The sequence below is a fragment of the Pongo abelii genome, chromosome 18 (genome assembly GCF_028885655.2).
Source record: "Pongo abelii isolate AG06213 chromosome 18, NHGRI_mPonAbe1-v2.0_pri, whole genome shotgun sequence".
Taxonomy (NCBI): domain Eukaryota; kingdom Metazoa; phylum Chordata; class Mammalia; order Primates; family Hominidae; genus Pongo; species Pongo abelii.
Window position 1 is genome coordinate 66,416,618 of NC_072003.2, and position 24,288 is coordinate 66,440,905.

A 24,288-nucleotide genomic window follows, 5' to 3' on the forward strand; every position below is an offset into this window, starting at 1 on the left:
AGCGTTTATTGAGCACCAGCTGCATGCATGTCTCTGTCTGTTTTTCAGTTCTGCAGACGTACAATATACTTTCCCAAAATCGGCTTTCAGAATTACTGTTTAGACTCAATAGTTATAGTTTTAACGGCTTTCTGGTGGAATAACTTACAATTAAATTTATCCCCTGCCTCCACTTTTTTTTTTTTTTTTTTTGAGACAAGGTCTCGTTCTGTCACCCAGGCTAGAATGCAGTGGTGCCATCACAGATCACTGCAGCCTCCACCTCTGGGCTTCAGACACTACGGCCCATAGTTACATGGCCATAGCACACTCCAGTACCCAGGCCGGTTGGTCGCCTCTTGCCTGGCAGGGCTGCCAGTGTCTCGGGACCTCCCGGTGACGCGCGTGCCTCCCCTGCTGCAACAGAGGCCCGGGAGTGTCGGGTCCCCATCGCTCGGAGCAGCAGGTGCTCGTGAAATGTTCGTCAAGTGGATAAATGACCATGGCCGTGGTCTCCGCGGGAGGTGAGGAAACTGAAAGCCACCGAGGCAAAGGGGGGCGCTCCTTAAGAAGTGCCGCGGTCACGTGTACGTTTCAAAAGAAGGGCGTGACTGAGTAGGGAGGGGACCGCGGAGACCCTCAGACCCTGGACTGTAAGGGGATGAGGGGCTGTAAAGGGGAACCCAGGAAACTGAGTCCTGAAAGCAAGGAGGAGCTTCCAGAATGAGGGGCGCCATCACGCCTCCCTGCCTTTGCTCAAGAAGTTCTTTCATCCCGATCAAGTTCTTTCTCATTTCTCCATCTATGGGGATCCTGAACGTGCACCTCCTCAGAGAAGCCCTCCTGAGTTCTCAAATTCTAGTTTATTGCCCCCTCCTATCGATCCCCCAGCACGCTCATCGGGCCTGTGGACAAGGACAGGTTTGAGGAGAGGATTCCCTGGATCGCGGAGGGGCTACAGAAGCCGCACAACCCTTTCCGCGGATGCCAAAGGGGCCCGGGCAGAAGGGAAGTGGCCGTGCCCGGGCCTGCCTGTCACTAGATCCCCATCCACCTATGACTGCTCAGTCCTGCTCTCCTGCCAGACCCACCTTTCCCTGCCCAAGCCAGCGCACCCCGCCCACTCCCTGCCCAGTCCAAACTCCAAGGCTGGGCAAGGCACTGATCCACGGCTGGACCGACCCGGGGCAGCCTCTGGGTGAACAGCAGCGTGTCCACCCGCAGAGAACCGAGACCAGCGAGCCGACCATGCGGCTGCACCGACTTCGCGCGCGGCTGAGCGCGGTGGCTTTTGGGCTCCTGTTGCTTCTTGTCCGGGGCCAGGGTGAGGTTCCCGCGGAGGGGCGACAGGGACCGGGCTCAGATCTGCCGAATGCTGCGGAGGCAGGACCTGATAGTATGGGAGGGAAGGCACTTGAGAGGTAGGAGCTGATGGAGATGACAGCGTGGAACTCTGAGACCCACGCGACGCCTCCCCGCCGCCCAAGGTGGGCTCCTAGAAGCACAGAAAGGGTCGGGCTGCGGGACACCACGGCGAGGAACCAGCGGAGTACAGGGGCCCCAGGAGCGCCGGGACATGCCAGGCCGGGTCGGCAGCCTTGGGCCGGAGTGGGTGAGGGATTGGGGGTGCGGGGATTCAGTCCATTTCCCTCTTGTGATTGTGGCTGCAGCCAGTGCTGCCGGCCGGTAATAACAATAATAGCTTCTCGCAGCATCTGGCTCTGAGTGTGTGGCGTCTTTGGCCAGGGGGGCGCCCTGACCCCTCCAAAGGGGCCTCAGATAAGGACAGTGGTCCTTGGGGAACAAAGCCCCCAGGCGCCAACTTTGAAGCGGATCCATAAGGACACAGTGGCTGGGTGCGATTGACTCATGCCTGTAAACCTGCCACTTTGGAAGGCCGAGGGGGAGAATTCCTCGAGCCCAGGAGTTGGAGGCCAGCCTGGGCAACATAATGAGACTCGGAGTGTACAAAATATTAAAAGAAATTAGTGGGCTGTGGTGGCCTGTGACCTGTAGTCCAAGCTACTTGGGAGGCTGAGGTGGGAGGATCACTTTAGCAGGGGAGGTTGAGGCTGCAGTGAGCCTTCATCACAGTATTGCACTCCAGCCTGGGTGAAAAAGCAAAAATCTGTCTCCAGAAACAAGAGCCAAAGAGCTCGTGGTGTCCCTCACGCCATTTACCTCATCCTGGGCAAGGGCACATCTTGGCTTCCAGGGCAAAGGTGATGGCTCTGTGTGCCTGCCAGGCTTCTCCAGGCCCTTATCAGAAGCTGGGGGAGTGTTTCGGCCTTTGGTCCTCTCACCTGAAACTCTCCTAAGTGTATGATCTGACTGCCTCTCCCGACCCTTTCCCAATTTAATCTGCCCAGGTGGAGTCCATACCCCCGCCCCATGGTGCACTCCTGCAGGGCTTCCTCCCGTGCCTGCCCTTGACCACATTCTAGAATTCACCAGGAGCCCAGCAGGAAGATCTGCCTGGCCTCACAGATGGCTACCTTTCAAAATAATTTGGGCCAGGCACAGTGGCTCACACCTGTTATCCCAGCACTTTGAGAGGCAGAGATAGGAGGATCGCTTGAGGCTAGGAGTTACAGACCAGCTTGGGCAACAAGACTTGTCTCTACCAAAAAAAAAAAAAAAAAACAGGACTCAGGCGTGGTGGCACACACCTGTACTCCCAGCTACTCGGAAGGCTGAGGCGGGAGGATCTCAAGCCCAGGAGGTGGAGGCTGCAGTGAGCTGTTACCACATCACTACACTCCAGCCTGGGCAACAGACGGAGACCTTGTCTGACAAATAAATATTATATATATACAAAAAATTATATTATATATAATTTATATATTCATATATAATTTATATATATAAATTATATATATACAAAAAATTACACATATACAAAAATATTATATATACAAAATATTATATATACACAAATATATATAATTATTATATACAATATATAATACAAATAAATATATAATATTTATTATATAATTATATAATACAAATTATATAATACAAATAAATATTTTATATATACAAAAATTATATTATATATAATTTTTATATTGATATATAATAATTTATATAGTTATATATGTAAATTATTATATATACACAAAAATTATATATACACAAAATATTATATATATACAAAATATTATATATATACAAAATTTTGGGTTGGACCCACATTCAGAAAAAATAATTGACAAGCCACAGGAGGGTACAGGTGATGTGTGCCATCCTCTTTTGTCCTAACAAGTCTTGGCGTCTCCTCAGTGGCCATCAAAGTCCCCATGGCCCACACTGGAAACTGCTTGTTGACACTGCAGTACACACAATGCCCAGCAGTTTACACAAGAATAGATGTGTGCACTTGTCCTTGATTTTCATCCAAACAGTCATAAACTCATCCACTTTCTGGGGCCAGGCTTTTCCACTTTCTAATACAAAGGGGCCTGGCCTCCACACACCCTTACATGGCAGAGCTTCTTCATACTGATTAATGGAAGAGCTTCTCTCCAAGATGAAGCAAGTAATGAATCTCTTTATTCCATGAAGTTGATGTACCAGGTCTCTAATCAGGGACATTTCAGCAGGTGATGTCCTTTGCTGTAACAAACATCAGGCATCAGTGGCCAGTGGCCACAGGGAATTACTGGGATAGACATCCCCTCCAGCAAGGAATCGTGTGTAGGAGCATGTTACTGGGGAGACGAGTGGGCCTTTGACTTGGAGACATTGTTAAAATGTCCTCTCTGGTGCCTGTAAACATCACCAGGTGGCATCAAACATATTGATCCATGTTGAACTGACAGGTGTAGGGTGGCATTAGCTCCCTTAGGCTGCTTTCATTTTTTGACTTTTTTTTTTTCTTGGAACAGGGTCTCACTCTGTTGCCCAGGCGGGAGTGCACGGTGCCATGTCGAATTACTGCAACCTCTGCTTCCCAGGTTCAAGAGATTCTCATGCCTCAGCCTCCCAAATAGCTGAGTCTACAGGCACGTGCCACCATGCCCAGCTAATTGTTGTATCTTTTGGTAGAGACAGGGTTTCACCATGTTGGCCAGGCTAGTCTCGAACTCCTAACCTCAAGTGATCCACCTGCCTCAGTCTCCCAAAGTGCTGGGATTTCAGACGTCCGCCACTGCACCTGGTCTGTTTTTTGACTTTTTATTATGGAGCTGGGCTCAGATTTCCCAAACCCTACAGAAGCAGAATCTGAGATTCCAAAAGGCAAGGTGCGAGGCAGGTGGGAGCCGATGCGAATAACAATAGCAGGTGAATCTCCCTGAGGCACAGAGAGGGTCAAGGCTGCTCGAGGGATGCACAGCACCAAGGGATAAGCCAAGTCTGAGGTAGAAACAGTAGTATAACAAATCCAATTTACCCATTGTCCACCTTCAGCAATGACGAAGATCTTGTTTTTGTTTTTGTTTTAAATCAGCTTTCTCATGTTGAATATAACCTGGTGTTTTCTGGATGGCCACCTCTCTCTTGCATCATTATTTGAAACAAATCCCAGACATCATATCATCTGTAAATTTTTCATCATGTCCTACTAAAGAAAAGGAACATATATATATATGTGTGTATTTCCACAATGTAATATGTTCTCAATTTAATAAAATATATAGTCAAATGTTCCTTAATATTTATAAATGATACTTTTATTAATGCAAGTGTATTTTTTGTTTTGTTTGTTTTGTTTTGTTTTTTTGTGTTTTTTTTTTGAGACGGAGTCTCTCTCTGTCGCCCAGGCTGGAGTGCAGTGGCATGATCTCAGCTCACTGCAAGCTCCGCCTCCTGGGTTCATGCCATTCTCCTGCCTCAGCCCCCCGAGTAGCTGGGACTACAGGTGTCCGCCACCACGCCTGGCTAATTTTTTTTGTATTTTTAGTAGAGACGGGGTTTCACTGTTTTAGCCAGGATGGTCTCGATCTCCTGACCTCGTGATCCGTCCACCTCGGCCTCCCAAAGTGCTGGGGTTACAGGCGTGAGAAACCGTGCCTGCCAAGTGTTTTTTTTTTTTTAAAAATCAGGATTTAAATAAGGTTCATACTTTGCAAATTGGTAGATTTTTTTTTTTTTTTGAGACACAGCCTCACTCTGCGCCCAGCTCACTGCATCCTCCACCTCCCGGGTTCAAGGGATCCTCATGCCTCAGCCTCCCAAGTAGCTAGAATTACAGGCACATGCCACCATGAATGGCTAATTTTTGTATTTTTAGTAGAGACAGGGTTTCTCCATGTTGACCACGCTGGTTTCGAACTCCTGGCCTCAGGTGATCCACCCACCTCGACCTCCCAAAGTGTTGGGATTACAGGCATGAGCCTCCATGTCCTGCCAGTTCTCTGGGCTTTATACTTAGGAGTGGAATTGCTGAGTCATATGGCAGCCCTATGTTTAATCCCCTGAAAAACTGCCAGACTGTTTTCCAAAGCAGCTGCCCCATTTTACCTTCCCACTGGCAATGTATGAAAGTTCCAGGTTTTCCACATCCTTACCAATATTTATTATTATCTGTCATTTTTATTTGTTTCTTGAATCTCTTTCAATCTTCAGATATTCCCTCTGCTTCCCTTTTATTTTCTTTCTAAATTTTGTTTTGTGTTAAAGAAACCAGTTTATTTGTTCTGGAGAGGATCCCAACATTCAGGTTTTGTTGATTGTATCCCAGTGGTGTCTTTTAACTGTTCTTCTGTCCCCTGTCTACCATGTAAACTTGTATTTATATTCTAGAAGCATAATCAGATTTGGGTTTTAGGTTTTGTTTTGTTTTGCTTTGTTTTGTTTTTTGGAGGACTACTTCACATGTGGTGCTGTGTACTTCTGATAGAAAATATGTAATGTCTGATTGTCCTGCTTTTTGTGATACCACAAAATGAGTGGTTGACATCACAGTGAGAATTCAATGTGCATTTCTTTTTTTTTTTTTTTTTTTTTTTGAGATGGAGTCTTGTTCTGTCGCCCAGGCTGGAGTGCAGAGTGCAGCAGCACAATCTCGGCTCACTGCAAGCTCCGCCTCCCGGGTTCACGCCATTCTCCTGCCTCAGCCTCCCCAGTAGCTGGGACTACAGGCGCCTGCCACCACGCCCTGCTAATTTTTTTGTATTTTTAGTAGAGACAGGGTTTCACCATGTTAGCCAGGTTGGTCTCGATCTCCTGACCTTGTGATCCTCCCACCTCGGCCTCTGAAAGTGCTGGGATTACAGGCGTGAGCCACCCCGCCCAGCCTAATGTGCATTTCTTTTACTATGAATGAGGTAAAGATCTCTTTGTTTATTGGAGAGACACTGATTTGTATCGCTTATTGCTAACATATTCCTATGCTGCTTTTCCTTTTGTGTCTCTGGCATATTCTTTGTTTGTAGAAATTCTTTATCTATTAAGAGGACTGACTTTCTCTGTTTGGTGACTTTCTATCCCTTCCTCCCTCCCTCATCCCCACAGAAGATAGGCTGTGCTTTTTTTTTTTTTTTGAGGCAGGTTCTCACTGTGTCACCCATGCTGGAGTGCAGTGACACGATACGGCTCAAAGTAGCCTCAACCTCCCAGGCTCAAGCAATCCTCTGACCTCAGTTTGCCAAATAGCTGGGACTACAAGCATGCGCCACCATACTCCACCAATTTATTTCCTTGATGTTTTTGCAGAGACAGAGTCCCACTATGGTTCCCAAGCCAGCCGCTGTGCTTTTTATATCCCAGCCACAGCCATACTTTTCTCTTGCACTGCTTTTCACCAACATCACTCACGGTTTCGAGGATGCTTTCTTTATGTCATTTCTTGCCACCTTGGGCATCCCTGAGGACAGGAACCTTGTCTGCCCAATTCCCACCATCATCCTACTGTCACATGACCTGGCACACAGTTGAAGGACACTCTAGTACCATCAAGGGCATGTGACCCTTTGTTTGAAGGTCCTAGGGCTGAATGATGATGCCGGGCCCCAAGGAGCCTCAGCCTGGTGGGATGGAGACAGGCCCAGGAAGCCAGAGCGGGAAGGGAGTGTTACAGGCAGGAAGTCTGTAAAGCCCATGTTTATAGATCAGGGTCCCTTGAGCTGAGCTGACAATGGCAAGGAAGCAGCAATACCAACAGTCTGGGAGGGCAGTGGATTGGTCAAACCCAACTGTGATGTCTGTCTCTCTGCCCACAGGCCAGGACTCTGCCAGTCCCATCCGGACCACACACGCAGGGCAAGTGCTGGGGAGTCTTGTCCACGTGAAGGGCACCGATGCCGCAGTCCAAACCTTCCTGGGAATTCCCTTTGCCAAGCCACCTCTAGGTCTGCTGCGATTTGCACCTCCTGAGCCCCCTGAATCTTGGAGTGGTGTGAGGGATGGAACCACCCATCCGGCCATGTAAGCTCTCCCAGGAGTCCAGGGAACTCCAGACACTGGGGCACGGGTTGGGGTGCTCTGAACTCAGCTAGGCTGCAGTTATCATTTCATCTAAACCCCCACAGCCAGTTTTCCTTCTGGGTTTCATGGATACCCATGTGCATTTTTCTGATCAGCATGCTGAGGCTCGGGAGGGCAGAATAACTTTTCAGACTCCTGGCTGAAGGCTTGGCATTCAGAAGACATTGGCTCCAGGTGGTGAAGGGACGGGCAGAGACACATATCTCCCCAGATTCTGTGCCAAGCTTTCTCTGCCACCAGTGGCAGGTGTCTCTGGAAATGGTTCAGGTTGGCTCTATGAACCTTGTAGGAGCCCCTAACTGTAGTGGCAGATGCTGCAAATAGCTGAAGAGAACAGTAGTGGTAGCTTTCTGGGGACCCGCACTCTCCACAGTCACTGTGTCCACTGACAGGGTCAGGAGCCATTGGCCAAGAGACACGTATATGTATATGTATATGTTTCCAACTGGAGGCCATGTGGAATGATGAGTTTTTGAGAGTTGAGACTTGGGATGAGGGACATCCCACTGCCCTTCTCATGAGAAATTAACATCCATTCACTCATGTAGCACACATATGTGGGCTACTCCCCTGTCCCACGCCTGAGGGGGTACAGCAATATAGTGGTGAATGTCAACACATGAAGCCAATGGTTCTCATAGAAACCCCTAAGAGTCAAAGTTTCCAGCATCGGAAAGAATGGTACCCAAGGTCCTCAATAACCTTGAGGCCTCCCTGGAAGTCCAAGCTCCATCCCAGCTTCCCCAGAGCCTGTGGCCTGTAACTTGGTGGGAAGGGATTTTTGAGAGGGATCACGTGTGCACAGGGTATTGTGGGAAGGGGCTGAGGGTGGCTGGGAGCACATCTGAACCCAGGGTCTGGTTTTGGCCACAGCCCGGCCCCTGGACTGATTATTTGCCCTGGTTACCAGGTGTCTGCAGGACCTCACCGCAGTGGAGTCAGAGTTTCTTAGCCAGTTCAATGTGACCTTCCCTTCCATCCCCATGTCCGAGGACTGCCTGTACCTCAGCATCTACACGCCGGCCCATAGCCATGAAGGCTCTAACCTGCCGGTGGGTGTCAGGACACAGTTCACTGGGGGTTGGAGAACAGTTCTTCTGCAAGAAGCTAGAAAGGACAATATTAGCTCAAGCCCTGCTGCAGAGTGGACCATGCTGAGAAACTTCTCACTATCAGGTCCAAGAAATGCTCTTTACCCAGACTGGGCAGCTGGCCCCTGGACGTGGGATCACAGAGTTCTGGCTGCTCCCAGAGGTCAAAGGCTGTGGCTCTGGGCTGGACCCAGGACTCACTCAGCCAACTCATGCCAGGAGATCCACTCAAGTGCCCAAGGGCTGCACCTTGAGGTGACCAAGAACCCCAGCCATGGATAATCTGTTGGGCCTATGAGAATGGGCACACACAAAAACTTTTTTTCTTAGAGATGGCATCATGCTCTGTTGCCCAGGCTAGAATGCAGTGGCAGGAACATACCTCTCTGTAACCTCGAAATCCGGGGTGATCCTCCCAGGTTAACCTCCCGAGTAGCTGGGACTACTGGCCTATTCCACCATGCCTGGCTAATTTTTAAAACATTTTCTGTTGAGACGGGGTCTCACTCTGTGGTTCAGGCTAAGGACATTTTTGGTTAATGTTCATGTGGAGCCATCAGGGAGACTCCCCTTTTCCTTCCACTTTGGTGAGTTTTCTGGGGCTAATGAACCCAGGCTTTGATACAGGGGGGTTCGATTGCAAAGATTGGGAGGCCTGGTCTTCCTGATAGATCTTGGGTGCCTAACCATTTGCCCATGTAATGAATTTGTGCTCGAGATCTAATGGGGAGGTAGACAGAGGCAAAGCACTGGTTGGTCTAGGTAGTGGCCCTGGTGGGGTTCTGGCTGGGTGGGAGCATCATGGTAGCTGCCTTGATTTCCCCAGGTGATGGTGTGGATCCACGGTGGTGGGCTCGTTTTTGGCATGGCTTCCATGTATGATGGTTCCATGCTGGCCGCCTTGGAGGACGTGGTGGTGGTCATCATCCAGTACCGCCTGGGTGTCCTGGGCTTCTTCAGGTGAGACTAGGGCTGGGCTGGGCAATGGGGGCTGAGCGGCACCAGGACAGCCCTGTGATCCCTGTCTCTGCTACTTCTCAGCACTGGAGACAAGCATGCAACCGGCAACTGGGGCTACCTGGACCAAGTGGCTGCACTACGCTGGGTCCGGCAGAATATCGCCCACTTTGGAGGCAACCCTGACCGTGTCACCATTTTTGGCGAGTCTGCGGGTGGCACGAGTGTGTCTTCGCTTGTTGTGTCCCCCATATCCCAAGGACTGTTCCATGGAGCCATCATGGAGAGTGGCGTGGCCCTCCTGCCCGGCCTCATTGCCAGCTCGGCTGATGTCATCTCCATGGTGAGTGCCCTCAGCTGCAGAGGCCTAGGCCTGCTCCCTCCCCTCATACCCCTCAGAGCCTCTGTCTGTTAAACGGGGATGACAAGGGCCATCGGGAGCATGCCCCAGGAGCTGCCGCCTACCTTGGAATTGCTGCGGGGCTCCAGGGTCAGAATGCCCACCCTTCTGCCATTGCAGAGGCCGAGCTTGTTCTGTGACCTCTGTGCAAAGTTGTCACCCTAGGGATCGCCACCATGAGGAGAATATTCTAGGCAGTTGGGATGGCCCCTCTGTCTGGGACTTCCGAGTTGGAACAGTGTCAGAACTGCAGGAACTCATACGCAGTACCCTGTGAGATTTGGGGTGCCCCTGTCCTTGGCCAGGGCCTTGGGCAAACTCCTCTCCTCTACCGGGAAGGATGAGCCAGCCCCTGCCTGGTCCCTTTGCAGGTAGTGGCCAATCTGTCTGCCTGTGACCACGTTGACTCTGAGGCCCTGGTGGGCTGCCTGCGGGGCAAGAGTAAAGAGGAGATTCTTGCAATTAACAAGGTCGGTCTAAACGGATGTGGGTGTAGAGGAAGGGGTGCAATAGGCATGGGGCTGGCAGGCCTGCATGCCCCTCATATTCCCTGAGCACATTACCTCATCTGCATGCCTGGGTCTCATAGCCCTGGATGGGGACTGAAGGTTGTTGCATGTCTGAGCCAGGCATTGACCTCCTGGGGTGGATATGAGCATCCGGGGATAAACCGGGAAGGAGTGGAAGGTACTCAGAGAGCATCGGAAGATGTCTGGGACCTGACCTTGTTCCCTGACCTTGCATTTCCCCTCAGCCTTTCAAGATAATCCCCGGAGTGGTGGATGGGATCTTCCTGCCCAGGCACCCCCAGGAGCTGCTGGCTTCTGCCGACTTTCAACCTGTCCCCAGCATCATTGGTGTCAACAGCGATGAATTTGGCTGGATCATCCCCAAGGTGAGGCCAAATCCAAGCCCTCAAGTGCGTGGGGAGCCCATCTGGTAGTGGGGGGTGTTTAGGGCTTCAGAGCTCTAGGCTCATCCCATCCCCAGCTACAGACTCTCTCCCGGCCACCCAGGTCATGAGGATCTATGATACCCAGAAGGAAATGGACAGAGAGGGCTCCCAGGCTGCTCTGCAGAAAATGTTAACGCTCATGGTAAGGCTCCTGGGGTCCCTCGCCAATGGAGAAGGGCTCCTCTCCTGTCCTGAGGCAGAGGAAATCCAACCCCCAGATACCCTGCCTATGTAGTGACCCCCATGAGCAAAGGCCTGGGTGTGTGTGTGTTTAGGGGTGGGGTCACCTCAGAGCCTCGCCTTTGCTCCCTCTTCCTGTGCCATCCCCAAGCCCGAGGCCACCTCCTCCCTGCCTCTGGCATTCAGTCTAACCTGCCTCTTCCTGATCCACCTGGGGTAGATGTTGCCTCCTACATTTGGTGACCTGCTGATGGAGGAGTACATTGGGGACAATGGGGATCCCCAGACCCTCCAAGCCCAGTTCCAGGAGATGATGGCGGACTCCATGTTCGTGATCCCCGCACTCCAAGTAGCACATTTTCAGCGTGAGTATATTTGGACCAAAGCCTGTCTGGCAGGGTACAGCTCAGGGCTGTGGGTCCCAGGTGAGACCTGCTGCTGTCCGGGTCCGCACTCATGTTTATTGGGCTCCAGGGACACTTGACGTCCATCATTGCAGTAAATCCTCATGGCTAGCCCAAGAATCCGACATTTCCCCTATTTCACACATGAGGAAATTGAAGTTAGGGACCTTCAGTGACTTGCCCAAGATGACACAGCAAAGAATCGCAAGTCCCTTCCTCTGCTCCTGCCCCAGCCTGGGGCTCCCCACCCCATTGTCCAGATTCCAGCCAGCTTTGGACCTAGGTATCTTATCACCATGGGTGAGGCAAGAAGTCTTCAGGGGAGGGGCCACCGTGTCATGGGCTGTCCACCCCACAGGTTCCCGGGCCCCTGTGTACTTCTACGAGTTCCAGCATCAGCCGAGCTGGGTCAAGAACATCAGGCCGCCGCACGTGAAGGCAGACCATGGTGATGAGATTCCTTTTGTTTTCAGAAGTTTCTTCGGGGGCAACTACAGTGAGTCTTCTTCCTTTCTCGGGAGGTGGGCTGGGATTCTGGCTGGGTCTCTGAGGGATGATTGATTGTCCTCATTGCCAAGATAAGGAAACTGAGGCTCAGAGAGAGGATGAGATCAGGTGTCCAAGGTTTTATAGCTCCAAAATCTGCACCAGGATTAGAATTCACGACTCTTCAGACTGTGAACTGTGCTCCCTCTGCCTCTCCCCATCCATGGGTGTCTGGCCTGGTGCAGAACAGGTGTTTCAGGGACATGTTTGTTTCTTCAATGACTCCCAGAGACAGAAGGAAGAAGGGGCCTTCAGAGCCACAAAGGAGCCCAGGATGGAGTCAGCCAGAGCCAGAGCTGAGGGGAAAGTTTGGAAAAGGGGAGGGTTGGCTACTGAGGGCAGTGGAAGAAAAAGCAGAGAAGCAGGACTGGGGACCGAGGTCTCGGGGGCCAAGGACAAGCTCCACCTGGGATGCTGAGGTGGGACATCCTGATGAAGACACATGTCCTCTTCCTCTCGGCAGTTAAACTCACTGAGGAGGAGGAGCAGCTAAGCAGGAAGATGATGAAGTACTGGGCCAACTTTGCGCGAAACGGGTGAGACAGCACACCCCTGCCTCAGCCTCCCCGATTGGGGGACTTGTGCCCATCCAGTGCTCTCCTAGTCTCGGGTGACCTCATGAGCACATCCTCATCCTTCATCACATGATAGCTCCTTCCCCAGCTCCGGGACCCACTCGGACAGGGTGGGGGTGCCGTGGGGCAGTGGACACGCTCTATCTCTCTGGTCTATCTGGAGGGTGGGCGCCAGTGCTGTGCCACCGTCAGGGCCTCCCTCTCAGAGAGAGGGACTCATCAGAGCTGGCTGCCCCGCCCCCACTGGTGATGACACTAGCCATAGGGAGCTTATTTCCTGTTTCTGGAAGCCTCCCTGCTTATTCCCCAAGCCCACCTGGTGTGCTTGGCTGCCTTGCCTGACCAGATTCAGGGTGCTCAGGTCTGGGGTCCAGGGGCTCAGAGTGACGCTCATACCGCCCTGCTGGGACGGCATGTCTACAGGAACCCCAACGGCAAGGGTCTGCCACACTGGCCGCTGTTTGACCAGGAGGAGCAATACCTGCAGCTGAACCTACAGTCTGCGGTGGGCCGGGCTCTGAAGGCCCACAGGCTCCAGTTCTGGAAGAAGGCGCGGCCCCAGGAGATCCAGGAGCTCAAGGAGCCTGAAGAGAGACACACAGAGCTGTAGCTCCCTGTGCCGGGGAGGAGGGGGTGGGCTCGCTGACAGGCGAGGGTCAGCCTGCTGTGCCCACACACACCCACTAAGGAGAAAGAAGTTGATTCCTTCATTCACTTAGCGATTCATTCATTCTTGCATCCATCCATTGAGAAAGCATTTATTAAGAACTTACTCAGGCACGAGGGCTCATACCTGTAATCCCAGCTATTGGGAAGGCTGAGATGCGAGGATGGCTTGAGGCCTGAGGTTTGAGACCAGCCAGGGCAATACAGTGAGACCCCTTCTCAAAAAAAAAAAAAAGAGAGAGAGAGAGAAAGAGAGTATGTTATTAGAAACTAAATAGGAAAGTTTTGAGCTTCAAGTCAGTGATAAATAAAAAAGATTTTTAAAAAGAAAAAAAAAACAACAACATATAAGGAAAAAACTATGAGAAAAATAAAAATAAAAAGAGAATAATCGGCCAGGCACTGTGGCTCACGCCCGTAATCCCAGCACTTTTGGGAGGTGAAGGTGAGCAGAACACCTGAGGACAGGAGTTTGAGACCAGTCTGCCCAACACGGTGAAACCCCATCTCTATGAAAAATACAAAAATCAGATGGGCACAGTGGTGGTGCCCACCTGTGATCCCAGCTACTCAGGAGGCTGAGGCAGGAGAATCACTTGAACCTGGGAGGCAGAGGTTGCAGTAAGCTCAGATTGTGCCACTGTACTCCAGCCTGGGCAACAAGAGTGAAACTCCATTTCCAAAAAAATGAGAGAATAGAAGAAGCTACTGCATGATGTTAGTTACCAAGCCTGCCATGGGTCCTCTCTTGCTAGACACACTCGATAGATCCCCCCACTGAGCTGTGGATGGGCAGACCCCAGTGGAATCCCACCCTCCCCAACACCCCACTGAGCCCTGGGCCCCCTCCTCCCTTCCTCACCTCCACCTTCTCCCTGCCTTCTCTCTTCTCTCCTCTGAGCCCCCAGGCCTTTTCCACTTTGAGGGAGGTGCTTCAAAGAATGTTGCCCACACCTAAGTGTCAGAAGCCTATGTCCACTCATCCCTGAGAGGTCTGAAGGAATAAAAACAAATTATAAAAAAAGCCTCTGTCTGCCTCTCCACAAGCCCTAAGTGCTCTTACATCTGTGAGTGGCCAGGCCGGGCACGGTGGCTCACGCCTGTCATCCCAGCATTTTGGGAGGCCAGCGTAGCGGATCACCACATCAGGAGATCGAGACCATCCTGGCTAACATGGTGAAACCCCGTCTCTCCTGAAAGTACAAAAAATTAGCCTGGCACAGTGGCACGCGCCTGTAGTCCCAGCTACTAGGGGGGCTGAGACAGGAGAATCCCTTGAACCCGGGAGGCAGAGGTTGCAGTGAGATGAGATTGTGCCACTGCACTCCTGCCTGGGCCACAGAACAAGACTCAGTCTCAAACAAACAAACAAAGAAACAAAAACAAAAAACAAAAAAAATCTGTGAGTGGCCAATAGGAAACCTGGTTACCGAAATTCGTAGTGTCTTAGTCCATTCAGTTGCTATAGTAAAAATACTACCGATTAGACCGGGTGCAGTGGCCCACACCCATCATGCCAACACTTTGGGAGGCCGAAGTGGGCGGATCACTTGACCCCAGGAGTTTGAGACCAGCCTGGCAACATGGTGAAACACTGTCTGTACTAAAAATACAAAAATTAGCCAGGCTCTGTGGTGCACACCTAGAAAGAATATCAGCTACTCGGGAGGCTGAGATACTAGTATCACATGAACCCAGGAGGCACAAGTTGCAGTGAGCCGAGATTGCACCACTACACTCCAGTCCGGGCGACAGAGAGAGACCCTGCCTCAAAAATAAGTAAATAAACAAATAAACAAATAACAAATAAATAAATATTACCGGTTAGGCCGGATGCAGTGGCTCATGCCTGTAATCCCAGCACTACTGGAGGCCAAGGTGGGACTCCTGAGCTTGAGCCCAGGAGTTCCAGACCAACCTAGGCAGCATGGAAAAATGTCCTCTCTACAAAAAAATAGAAAAATTATTTTGATGTGGTGGCACACACCTATAGTCTCACTTACTCAGGAGGCTGAGGCAGGCGAATCACTGAGCCTGGGAGGTCAAGGCTGCAGTGAGTCGTGATTGCACCACTACACTCCAGCCTGGGCAACACAGCAAGACCCTGCCTCAAAAAAATAGGGTTTCCAATACTGATATAAAACTTAAAATACTACAGGTTAATATTATAAACTGGGTGCCTTATAATGACAGAAATGTATTGCTTACAGTTCTCAAGGCTTGGACATCGAGGATCAAGGTGCCAGCAGATTTGGTGTCTGGCAAGGACTTGTTCTCTGGTTAATAGATGGCAATCTCAGGCCAGGTGCGGTGGCTCACACCTGTAATCCCAGTACTTTTGGGAGGCCAAAGTGGGGTATCATCTGAGGTCAGGAGTTCAAGACCAGCCTGGCCAACATGGTGAAACCCCATCTCTACTAAAATACAAAAATTAGCCAGGCGTGGTGGCAGACGACTGTACTCCCAGCTACTCAGGAGGCTGAGGCAGGAGAATGACTTGATCCCGGGAGGCGGAGGTTGCAGTGAGCTGAGATCACAGCACTATACTCCAGCCTGGGCGACAGCACGAGACATTATCTCAAAAATAAAAAATAAAAGAAGCCACCCACCCAACTATCGATGTCCTGCAGAGGTGACTCACCCCACTTTTTCAGAAGCAAGACCGGGCTTGTTCATAGGCCCCTGAGCCTGGGCCGCCTGCACAGTGGCCGGGAAAGCCAAGCTGCTTCTTCAGTGGCCCGTCTCCTGAAGGTTGCTCTTCTTCTCAGTGGTTCTGCAGACACTGTAAGGCCCCTACTCACAGGATATTAGCACACCTGCTAAAAGATTCCTGTCCGCTGCTTGCCAGGGGCCTCTCCTTCCAGGGAAACGTCCCCTCATGTTTCAGAATTTCCCTGCCAACCTTTCAACCCCCTGAGCATCCCCAAATTCACCATATGTGTCCACATGATCACTTTTCCTACTTACCTCATTGTTGTCCCTAGACTTTTCTCCTTCCCAGCTCTGTAAAAAACCTCGTATTTTATCTCAGTGTGCAAAGGTGGCCAATTGTGTTCAATCGGCCTCTTGGTTTCACCACAGTATATTCTCTCTGTCATTAAGAGGCTATATTTCTGTCCCATAAACCCTAATAATCCCCTTATGCCCCTACTGCTGATCAACTTGCCTCTCAGGGCACCGGTTGTCCAGGGGGAAAGTCTCCCTTCTTTCCAGCCAGGGCCCTTAAGTCCAATTACAGAGCCTTTTGAAGTTTGGGGTGAAAGACCAGGACACCCACATTGCCCATTTTGGCCATCAGGTGGCAAACAAGGATAATATTAAGCCTGGAATGACTTGAACTTGAGAGAGGGAGGAGACTTTCCTCTCAATGAACATTGATTGGTGCATAATGTTCCCACTACATTCTGAAAGCGTTTATTGAGCACCAGCTGCATGCATGCCTCTGTATGTTTTTCAGTTCTGCAGGTGTACAATACACCTTCCCAAAGTCAGTTCCCAGGATTACTGTTTAGACTTAATAGTTATTTTTTTAACAGCTTTATGGTGAAATAACTTACAATTAAATTTACCCCCTGCTCCCCCTTTTTTTTTGAGACAAGGTCTCGTCCTGTCACCTAGGCTAGAATGCAGTAGCGCAATCACAGATCACTGCAGCCTCCACCTCCGGGCTTCAGACACTGTAAGGCCCATAGTTACAGGACCATAGTACACTCCGGTGCCCAGACCAGTTGGTCGCCTCTGGCCTGGCAGGGCTCCCAGTGTCTCGGGACCTCCCGGTGACGCGCCTGCCTCCCCTGCTGCACCATAGGCCCGGGAGTGCCGGGGTCCCCATCGCTCGGAGCGGCAGGTGCTCTTGAAATGTTCGTCAAGAGGATAAATGACCATGGCCGTGGTCTCCGCGGGAGGTGAGGAAACTGAAAGCCACGAGGCAAAGGGGGGCCAGTCCTTAAGAAGTGCAGTGGTCACATGTACGTTTCAAAAGAAGGGCGTAACTGAGTAGGGAGGGGACCACGGAGACCCTCAGACCCTGGACTGTAAGGGGATGAGGGGCCGTGAAGGGGGACCCAGGAAACTGAGTCCTGAAAGCAAGGAGGAACTTCCAGAATAAAGGGGGCCGTCACGCCTCCCTTCCTTTGCTCAAGCGGTTCCTTCACCCTGATCAAGTTCCTTCCCATTTCTCCATCTGTGGGGATCCTGAACATGCACCTCCTCAGAGAAGCCCTCCTGGGTTCTCCAATTCTAGTTTATTGCTCCCTCCTATGGATCCCCCAGCACGCTCATCGGGCCTGTGGACAACGACAGGTTTGAGGAGAGGATTCTCTGAATCGCAGAGGACTACAGAAGCCGCGCAGCCCCTTCTGAGGATGCCAAAGGGGCCCGGGCAGAAGGGAAGTGGCCGTGCCCGGGCCTGCCTGCCACTAGATCCCCACCCACCTATGACTGCTCAGTCCTGCTCTCCTACCACACCCACCTTTCCCCGGCCCAAGCCAGCGCACCCCGCCCACTCCCTGCCCAGTCCAAACTCCGAGGCTGGACCGACCCGGGGCAGCCTCTGGGTGAACAGCAGCGTGACCGTCGGCAGAGAACCGAGACCAGCGAGCCGACTATGCGGCTGCACCGACTTCACGTGCGGCTGAGCGCGGTGGCCTGTGGGCTCCTGCTGCTTCTCCTCCAGGGCCACGATGAGGCTCCCGCGGAGGGGTGACAGGGACCGGGCTCAGATCTGCCAAATGCTGCGGAGGCAGAACCTGACAGTGCGGGAGGGCAGGCGCCTGGGAGGTAGGAGCTGGTGGAGATGACAGCGTGGAACTCCTGAGCTCCACGCGACGCCTCCCCACCGCCCAGGGTGGGCTCCTAGAAGCATAGAAAGGGTCGGGCTGGGGTACACCAAGGCGAGGAACCAGCGGAGTACAGGGGCCCCAGGAGCGCCGGGACATGCCAGGCCGGGTAGGCAGCCTGGGGTCGGAGTGGGTGAGAGATTAGGAGTGCCGGGATTCAGTCCATTTCCCTCCTATGATTGTGGCTGTAGCCGGTGCTGCCGGCCGGTAATAACAATAATAGCTTCTGGCAGCATCTGGCTCTCAGCGTGTGGCGTCCTTGGCCAGGGGGGCGCGCTGAGCCCTCCAAAGGGGCCTCAGACAAGGTTAGTGGTCCTTGGGGAACAGAAGCCCCCAGGCTCCAAATCCTAAAGCAGATCTAAGAGGCCGCAGTGCGATTGGCTCACTCCTCATTCCCAGCATTTTGGAAGGCCAAGGGGGAGAATCGCTTGAGCCCAGGAGTTGGAGGCCAGCCTGGACAACATAGTGAGACTCAGAGTGTACAAAAAAATTAAAGGAAATCAGTGGGCTGTGGTGGCCTGTGACCCGTAGTCCCAGCTACTTGGGAGGCTGAGGTGGGAGAATCACTTTAGCACGGAAGTTTGAGGCTGCAGTGAGCCTTCATTACACTGTTGCACTCCAGCCTGGGTGAAAAAGCAAAAATCTGTCTCCAGAAAAAAGAGCCAAAGAGCTCGTGGTGTCCCTCACGCCATTTACCTCATCCTGGGCAAGAGCACAACTTGGCTTCCAGGGCAAAAGTGAAGGCTCTGTGTGCCTGCCAGGCTTCTCCAGGCCCTTTTCAAAGCTCCGGGACTGTTTTTGGCCTTTGGTCCTCTCACCTGAAACTCTCCTAAGTGTATGATCTGACTGCCTCTCCCGCCCTTTCCCAATTTAATCTGCCCAGGTGGAGTCCATATTCCCCCCGCCCCATGGTGCACTCCTGCAGGGCTTCCTCGCATGCCTGCCCTTGATCACATTCTAGAATTCACCAGGAGCCCAGCAGGAAGATCTGCCTGGACTCACAGATGGCTACCTTTTGAAATATTTTGGACCAGGCACAGTGGCTCACACCTGTTATCCCAGCACTGTGAGAGGCAGAGATGGGAGGATCACACGAGGCTAGGAGTTAGAAACCAGCTTGGACAACAACAATTGTCTCTACAAAAAAAAAAAAAAAAAAAAAAAAAGGACTCAGGCACGGTGGCCCACACCTGTATTCCCAACTACCTGGGAGGCTGAGGTGGGGGGATCTCAAGCCCATGAGGTGGAGGCTGCAGTGAGCTGTAATCACACCACTGCACTCCAGCCTGGGCAACAGATGGAGTCCAATATTTTACATGTATATTATATTATATTATAAATATATGTGTGTCTGACAAATATATTATATATTTTGGTAGAGACAGGCTTTCACCATGTTGGCCAGGCTGGTCTCCAACTCCTAACCTCAAGTGATCCACCCACCTCGGCCTCCCAAAGTGCTGGGATTACCAAAGTCACCCACTGCACCTGACCTGTTTTCTGACTTTTTATTATGGAACTGGGCTCAGATTTCCCAAATCCTACAGAGGCAGAACCTGAGATTCCAAAAGGGAAAGTGCCAGGCAGGTGGGAGCTGGCGGGAATAAGAACAGCAGGTGAACCTCCCTGAGGCACAGAGAGGGTCAAGGCTGCTCAAGGGCTGCACAGCACAAAGGGATGAGCCAAGTCTGAGGTATAAACAGTAGTATAACAAATCCAACATACCCATTGTCCACCATCAGCAATGACGAAGATCTTGTTTTTGTTTCTGTTGTAAATCAGCTTTCTCAGGTTGAATATAACCTGGTGTTTTCTGGATGGCCACCTCTCTCTTGCATCATTATTTGAAACAAATTCCAGACATCATATCATCTGTAAATTTTTCATCATGTCCTACTAAAAGAAAAGGAACATATATATGTATGTGTGTATTTCCACAACATAATATGTTCTCAATTTAATCAAATATATGGTCGTGTTCTTTAGTATTTATAAATGATATTTGTATTAATACAAGTGTTTTTTTTAAAATCAGGATTCAAATAAGGTTCATACTTTGCAAATAAGTAGACGTTTCTTTTTTCTTTTTTCTTTTTTTTTTTTTTGAGATGGAGTCTCACTCTGTCGCCCAGGCTCACTGCAACCTCTGCCTCTTGGGTTCAAGGGATCCTCATGCCTCAGCTCCCAAGTAGCTAGAATTACAGGCATATGCCACCACGCCTGGCTAATTTTTGTATTTTTAGTAGAGATAGGGTTTCACCACGTCGGCCAGGCTGGTTTCGAACTCCTGGCCTCAGGTGATCCACCCACCTTGACCTCTTAAAGTGCTTGGATTACAGGCGGGAGCCTCCAAGGCCCGCCAATTGTCTTGGCTTTATAGTTACGAGTGGAATTGCTGAGTCATATGGCAACTCCATGTTTAATCCCCTGAAAAACTGCCAGACTGTTTTCCAAAGCAGCTGCACCATTTTACCTTCCCCTGGCAATGTATGAAATTTCCAAGTTTTCTGCATCCTTACCAACACTTATTATTATCTGTCATTTTTATGTGTTTCTTGAATCTCTTTCAGTCTTCAGATTTACCATCTGCCTCCTTTAATTTTCTTTCTAAATTTTGTTGCATGTTGAAGAAACCAGTTTATTTGTTCTGGAGAGGATCCCACCATTTAGGTTTTGCTGATTGCATCCCAGTGGTGTCTTTTAACTGTTCTTCTGTCCCCTGTCTGCCCTGTAAACTTGTATTTATATTCTAGAAGCAAAATCAGATTTGGGTTTTAGGTTTTATTTTGTTTTGTTTTTTGGAGGGCTACTTCACCTGTGGTGCTGCATACTTCTGATAGAAAATATGTAACATCTGATTGTCTTGCTTGTTGTGATACCACAAAATGAGTGGTTGACATCACAGTGAGAATTCAATGTGCATTTCTCTTACTATGAATGAGTTAAAGATGTCTTTGTTTATTTGAAAGACACTGATTTGTATTGCTTATTCTGAACATATTCTTATGCTACTTTTTCTGTTGTATAGGTGACATATTCTTTGTTTGTAAAAATTCTTTATCTATTAAGAGGACTGACTTTCTCTGTTAGGCGATTTTCAATCACATCCTCCCTCCCTGATCCCCACAGCAGTCACACTATGTTTTTTCTGGAGACTGGGTCTTGCTTTGTTGCCTAGACTAGAGTGCAAGGGCGGGATCATAGCTCATGCAGCGTCGAATTCCTTCTGCCTTAGTCTCCTGAGTAGCTGAGTAGCTGGCCCAGAGTTTGAGACCAGCCTGGCCAACATGGTGAACCCCTGTCTCTACTAAAAATACAAAAATTAGGCAGGCTTGGTGGTGCACACCTATAATCCTACATATTCCGGAGGCTGAGACACAAGAATCACTTGAACCCAGGAAGCAGAGGTTGCAGTGAGCCAAGATCGCACTACTGCACTCCAGTCTGGGTGACAGAGCAAGAGTCTGTCTCAAAAAATAAATAAATAAAAAAATACTACCAGTTTAGGCCAGGCACGGTGGCTCATGCCCGTAATCCCAGCACTTTTGGATGCCGAGGTGGGCCTCCTGAACTTGAGCCCAGGACTTTGACACTAGCCTAGGCAGCTTGGAGAAACGCCATCTCTACAAAAAAAATTCAAAAATTGACTGGATGTGGTGGCACGCACCTGTAGTCTCAGTTACTCAGTGGGCTGAGGTGGACAGATCACTTGAGCCTGAGAGGTCAGAGCTGCAGTGACTCATGATTGTGCCACTACACTCCAGCCTGGGCAATACAGCAAGACCCTGTCTCAAAAAAAAAAGTTTCCTATACTGATATAAAACTTAAAAAAAAAATCTACAGATTGATATTATAAACTGGGTGCCTTCATTTGACAGAAATGTATTATTTACAGTTCTGGAGGCTTAGAAGTCCAGGATCAAGGTGTCAGCAGATTTGGTGTCTGGCAAGGACTTTTCTCTGGTTAATAGATGGCAGCCTCTCATTGTGTGCTCCCCTGGAGGAAAGAGAAAACAAGCTCCCTCTGGCCTCCTTTGTAAGGACACTAATCCCCTTCACCTCCTGAAGTCGCCACCTCTTAACACCATCACATTGGGGATGAGGTTTCACCATACAAATTTTTGAGGCAATACAAACATTTAAACCATAGCACTTAGAGCTCCCAGATTTCAGCTACCAAGGTCACCAACTACTGAAAATGTAAAAGTTCTTATACTCCCCTTTTGTCCCACTAAATGTCATCTATCATTGGCATTTAAAACAAGCCACCTTTACAGGCCAGGTGCGGTGGTTCATGCCTGTAATCCCAGCACTTTGGGAGGCCAAGCCAGGTGGATCACCTGAGGTCAGCATTTTGAGACCAGCCTGGCCAACACGGTGAAACCTGTCTTTACTAAACACAAAAATTAGCCAAGCGTGGTGGCACATCCTTGTAATCCCAGCTACTTGGGAGGCTGAGCCAGGAGAATTGCTTGAACCCTGGAGGCGGAGATTGTAGTGAGCTGAGATTGTGCCACTGTACTCCAGCCTGGGTGACAGAGCAAGACTCTATCTAAAAAAACAAAACAAAAACAAACAAAAAAAAAAAACAAGCTACCTCCCCGCCTATCTGTGTCCTGCAGAGGTGACTCACCCCATTTTTGTAAGAAGCAAGACTGGGCTTGTCCATAGGCCCCTGAGCCTGGGCCTCCTGCACAGTGGCCAGGAAAGCCAAGCCGCTTCCTCAGTGGCCCGTCTCCTGAAGGGTGCTCTTCTTCTCAGTGATTCTACAGACACTGTAAGGCCCCTACTCACAGGATCGTAGCACACTCAGGAAGATGTTTACCTGTCAGGTGTGCCCTGGAAGTGGGATTGAGGGTCCAAAGGTCCAGGCATATCTAAGAAAAGAGATTCCTGTCCTCTGGCTCCCAGGAGCCTCTCCACCCAGGGAGATGTTCTCTTGCCTTTCAGAACTCCCCTGCCAACCTTTCAACCCCCTGAGCATCCCCGAACTCACCATGTGTGTCCCCATGATTCTTTTCCCACTTACCTCATTGTTGTCCCTAAACTTTTCTCCTTCCTGTCTCCGCAAAAATCCTTCTCATATTTTATCTCAGTGTGCAAAGGTGGCCCATTGTGGTCAATCGGCCTCTTGGTTTCACCCAAGTATATTCTCTCTGTCATTAAGAGGCTGTATTCTAGTCCCATAGACCCTAATAATCCCCTTATACCCCTACCTCTGACCAACTTGCCTCTCAGGGCACCGGTTTTCCAGGGGGAAAGTCTCCCTTCTTTCCAGCCACAGCCTTTAAGCCCAACTACGGCCTTTTGAAGTTTGGAGTGAAAGACCAGGACACCCACTTTGCCCATTTGGGCCACCAGGTGGCAGACAAGGATAATGTTAAACCTGGGCTGACGAACTTGAGAGGGTAGGGAGACTTTCCTTTCAATAAACACTGGTGCATAACGTTTCCACTACATTCTGAAAGCGTTTATTGAACACCGGCTGCATGCCTGTCTCTGTATGTTTTTCAATTCTGCAGAGGTACAATATACTTTCCCAATATACATTACCAGGATTACTGTTTAGACTTAATAGTTATTTTTTGACAGCTTTATAGTGAAATAACCTACAATTAAATTTAGCTCCCCCCACCCTTTTTTTTTTGCTTTAGACAAGGTCTCGTTCTGTCACCCAGGCTGGAATGCAGTGGCACAATCGCAACTCACGGCAGCGTCCACCTCCTGGGCTCAAGCCATCCCCCACCTCAGCCTCCCAAGTAGCCAGGACCACAGGCACACGCCACCACGGCTGGAGAACTTAATTTTTTTTTTTTTTTATTTTTGGTAGAGGCGAAGTCTCACTAGGTTACCCAGCTGGTCTCCGGCTCCTAGGATCAAATGATCTTTCCATCTAGGCCTCCCAAACTGGTAGGATTACAGGCAGATGTGAACCACTATGCTTGGCCTAAACTCACCCATTTTCAGTGTACAGTTTGATCACTTTGAGTAAATGTATAAGACATGCAAACACCACCACGTGGAGTTTTACAATATTTCTATCACTCCAAAATTCCCTCAAGCCCTTTTGCAGTCAATCGTCCTGATCCATGCTCCTAAGCAACCATCAAATTGCTTTCCGTTGCTATAGTTTGCGTTTTCTAGAATACAAATGAAATAATACAAATTATAAATTAATATGATAGTACTAATTATATAAATGAAATAACTTGCGATTGGCTTCTGTCAATTGTGCTTTTGAAATTCAACCAGTAGTTCTTTTCTTT

General features: G+C 50.0%; 1 protein-coding gene across 1 annotated transcript; it reads left to right on the top strand.

The window, feature by feature from the left end:
• The first annotated feature begins 309 nt into the window (after nt 1-309).
• LOC100431215 (cocaine esterase) lies at nt 310-14,199 on the top strand. Its single transcript, XM_002826510.5, has 12 exons — nt 310-1,303; nt 7,146-7,350; nt 8,321-8,462; nt 9,328-9,461; nt 9,543-9,801; nt 10,230-10,328; nt 10,613-10,753; nt 10,875-10,955; nt 11,214-11,358; nt 11,756-11,893; nt 12,407-12,479; nt 12,942-14,199. Exons 1-12 carry the CDS (start codon nt 964-966, stop codon nt 13,126-13,128), a joined length of 1,944 nt encoding a protein of 647 aa, XP_002826556.5. The 5' UTR covers nt 310-963; the 3' UTR covers nt 13,129-14,199.
• Nucleotides 14,200-24,288: the final 10,089 nt, after the last annotated feature.

Coding starts and splice junctions, on each gene's coding strand:
- LOC100431215 (XM_002826510.5), top strand. CDS start 964: ATGCCAAAGGGGCCCGGGCAGAAGGGAAGTGGCCGTGCCCGGGCCTGC. Junction 7,351..8,320: donor GGAACCACCCATCCGGCCAT/GTAAGCTCTCCC, acceptor CCTGGTTACCAG/GTGTCTGCAGGACCTCACCG. Junction 11,894..12,406: donor TTTCTTCGGGGGCAACTACA/GTGAGTCTTCTT, acceptor TCCTCTCGGCAG/TTAAACTCACTGAGGAGGAG.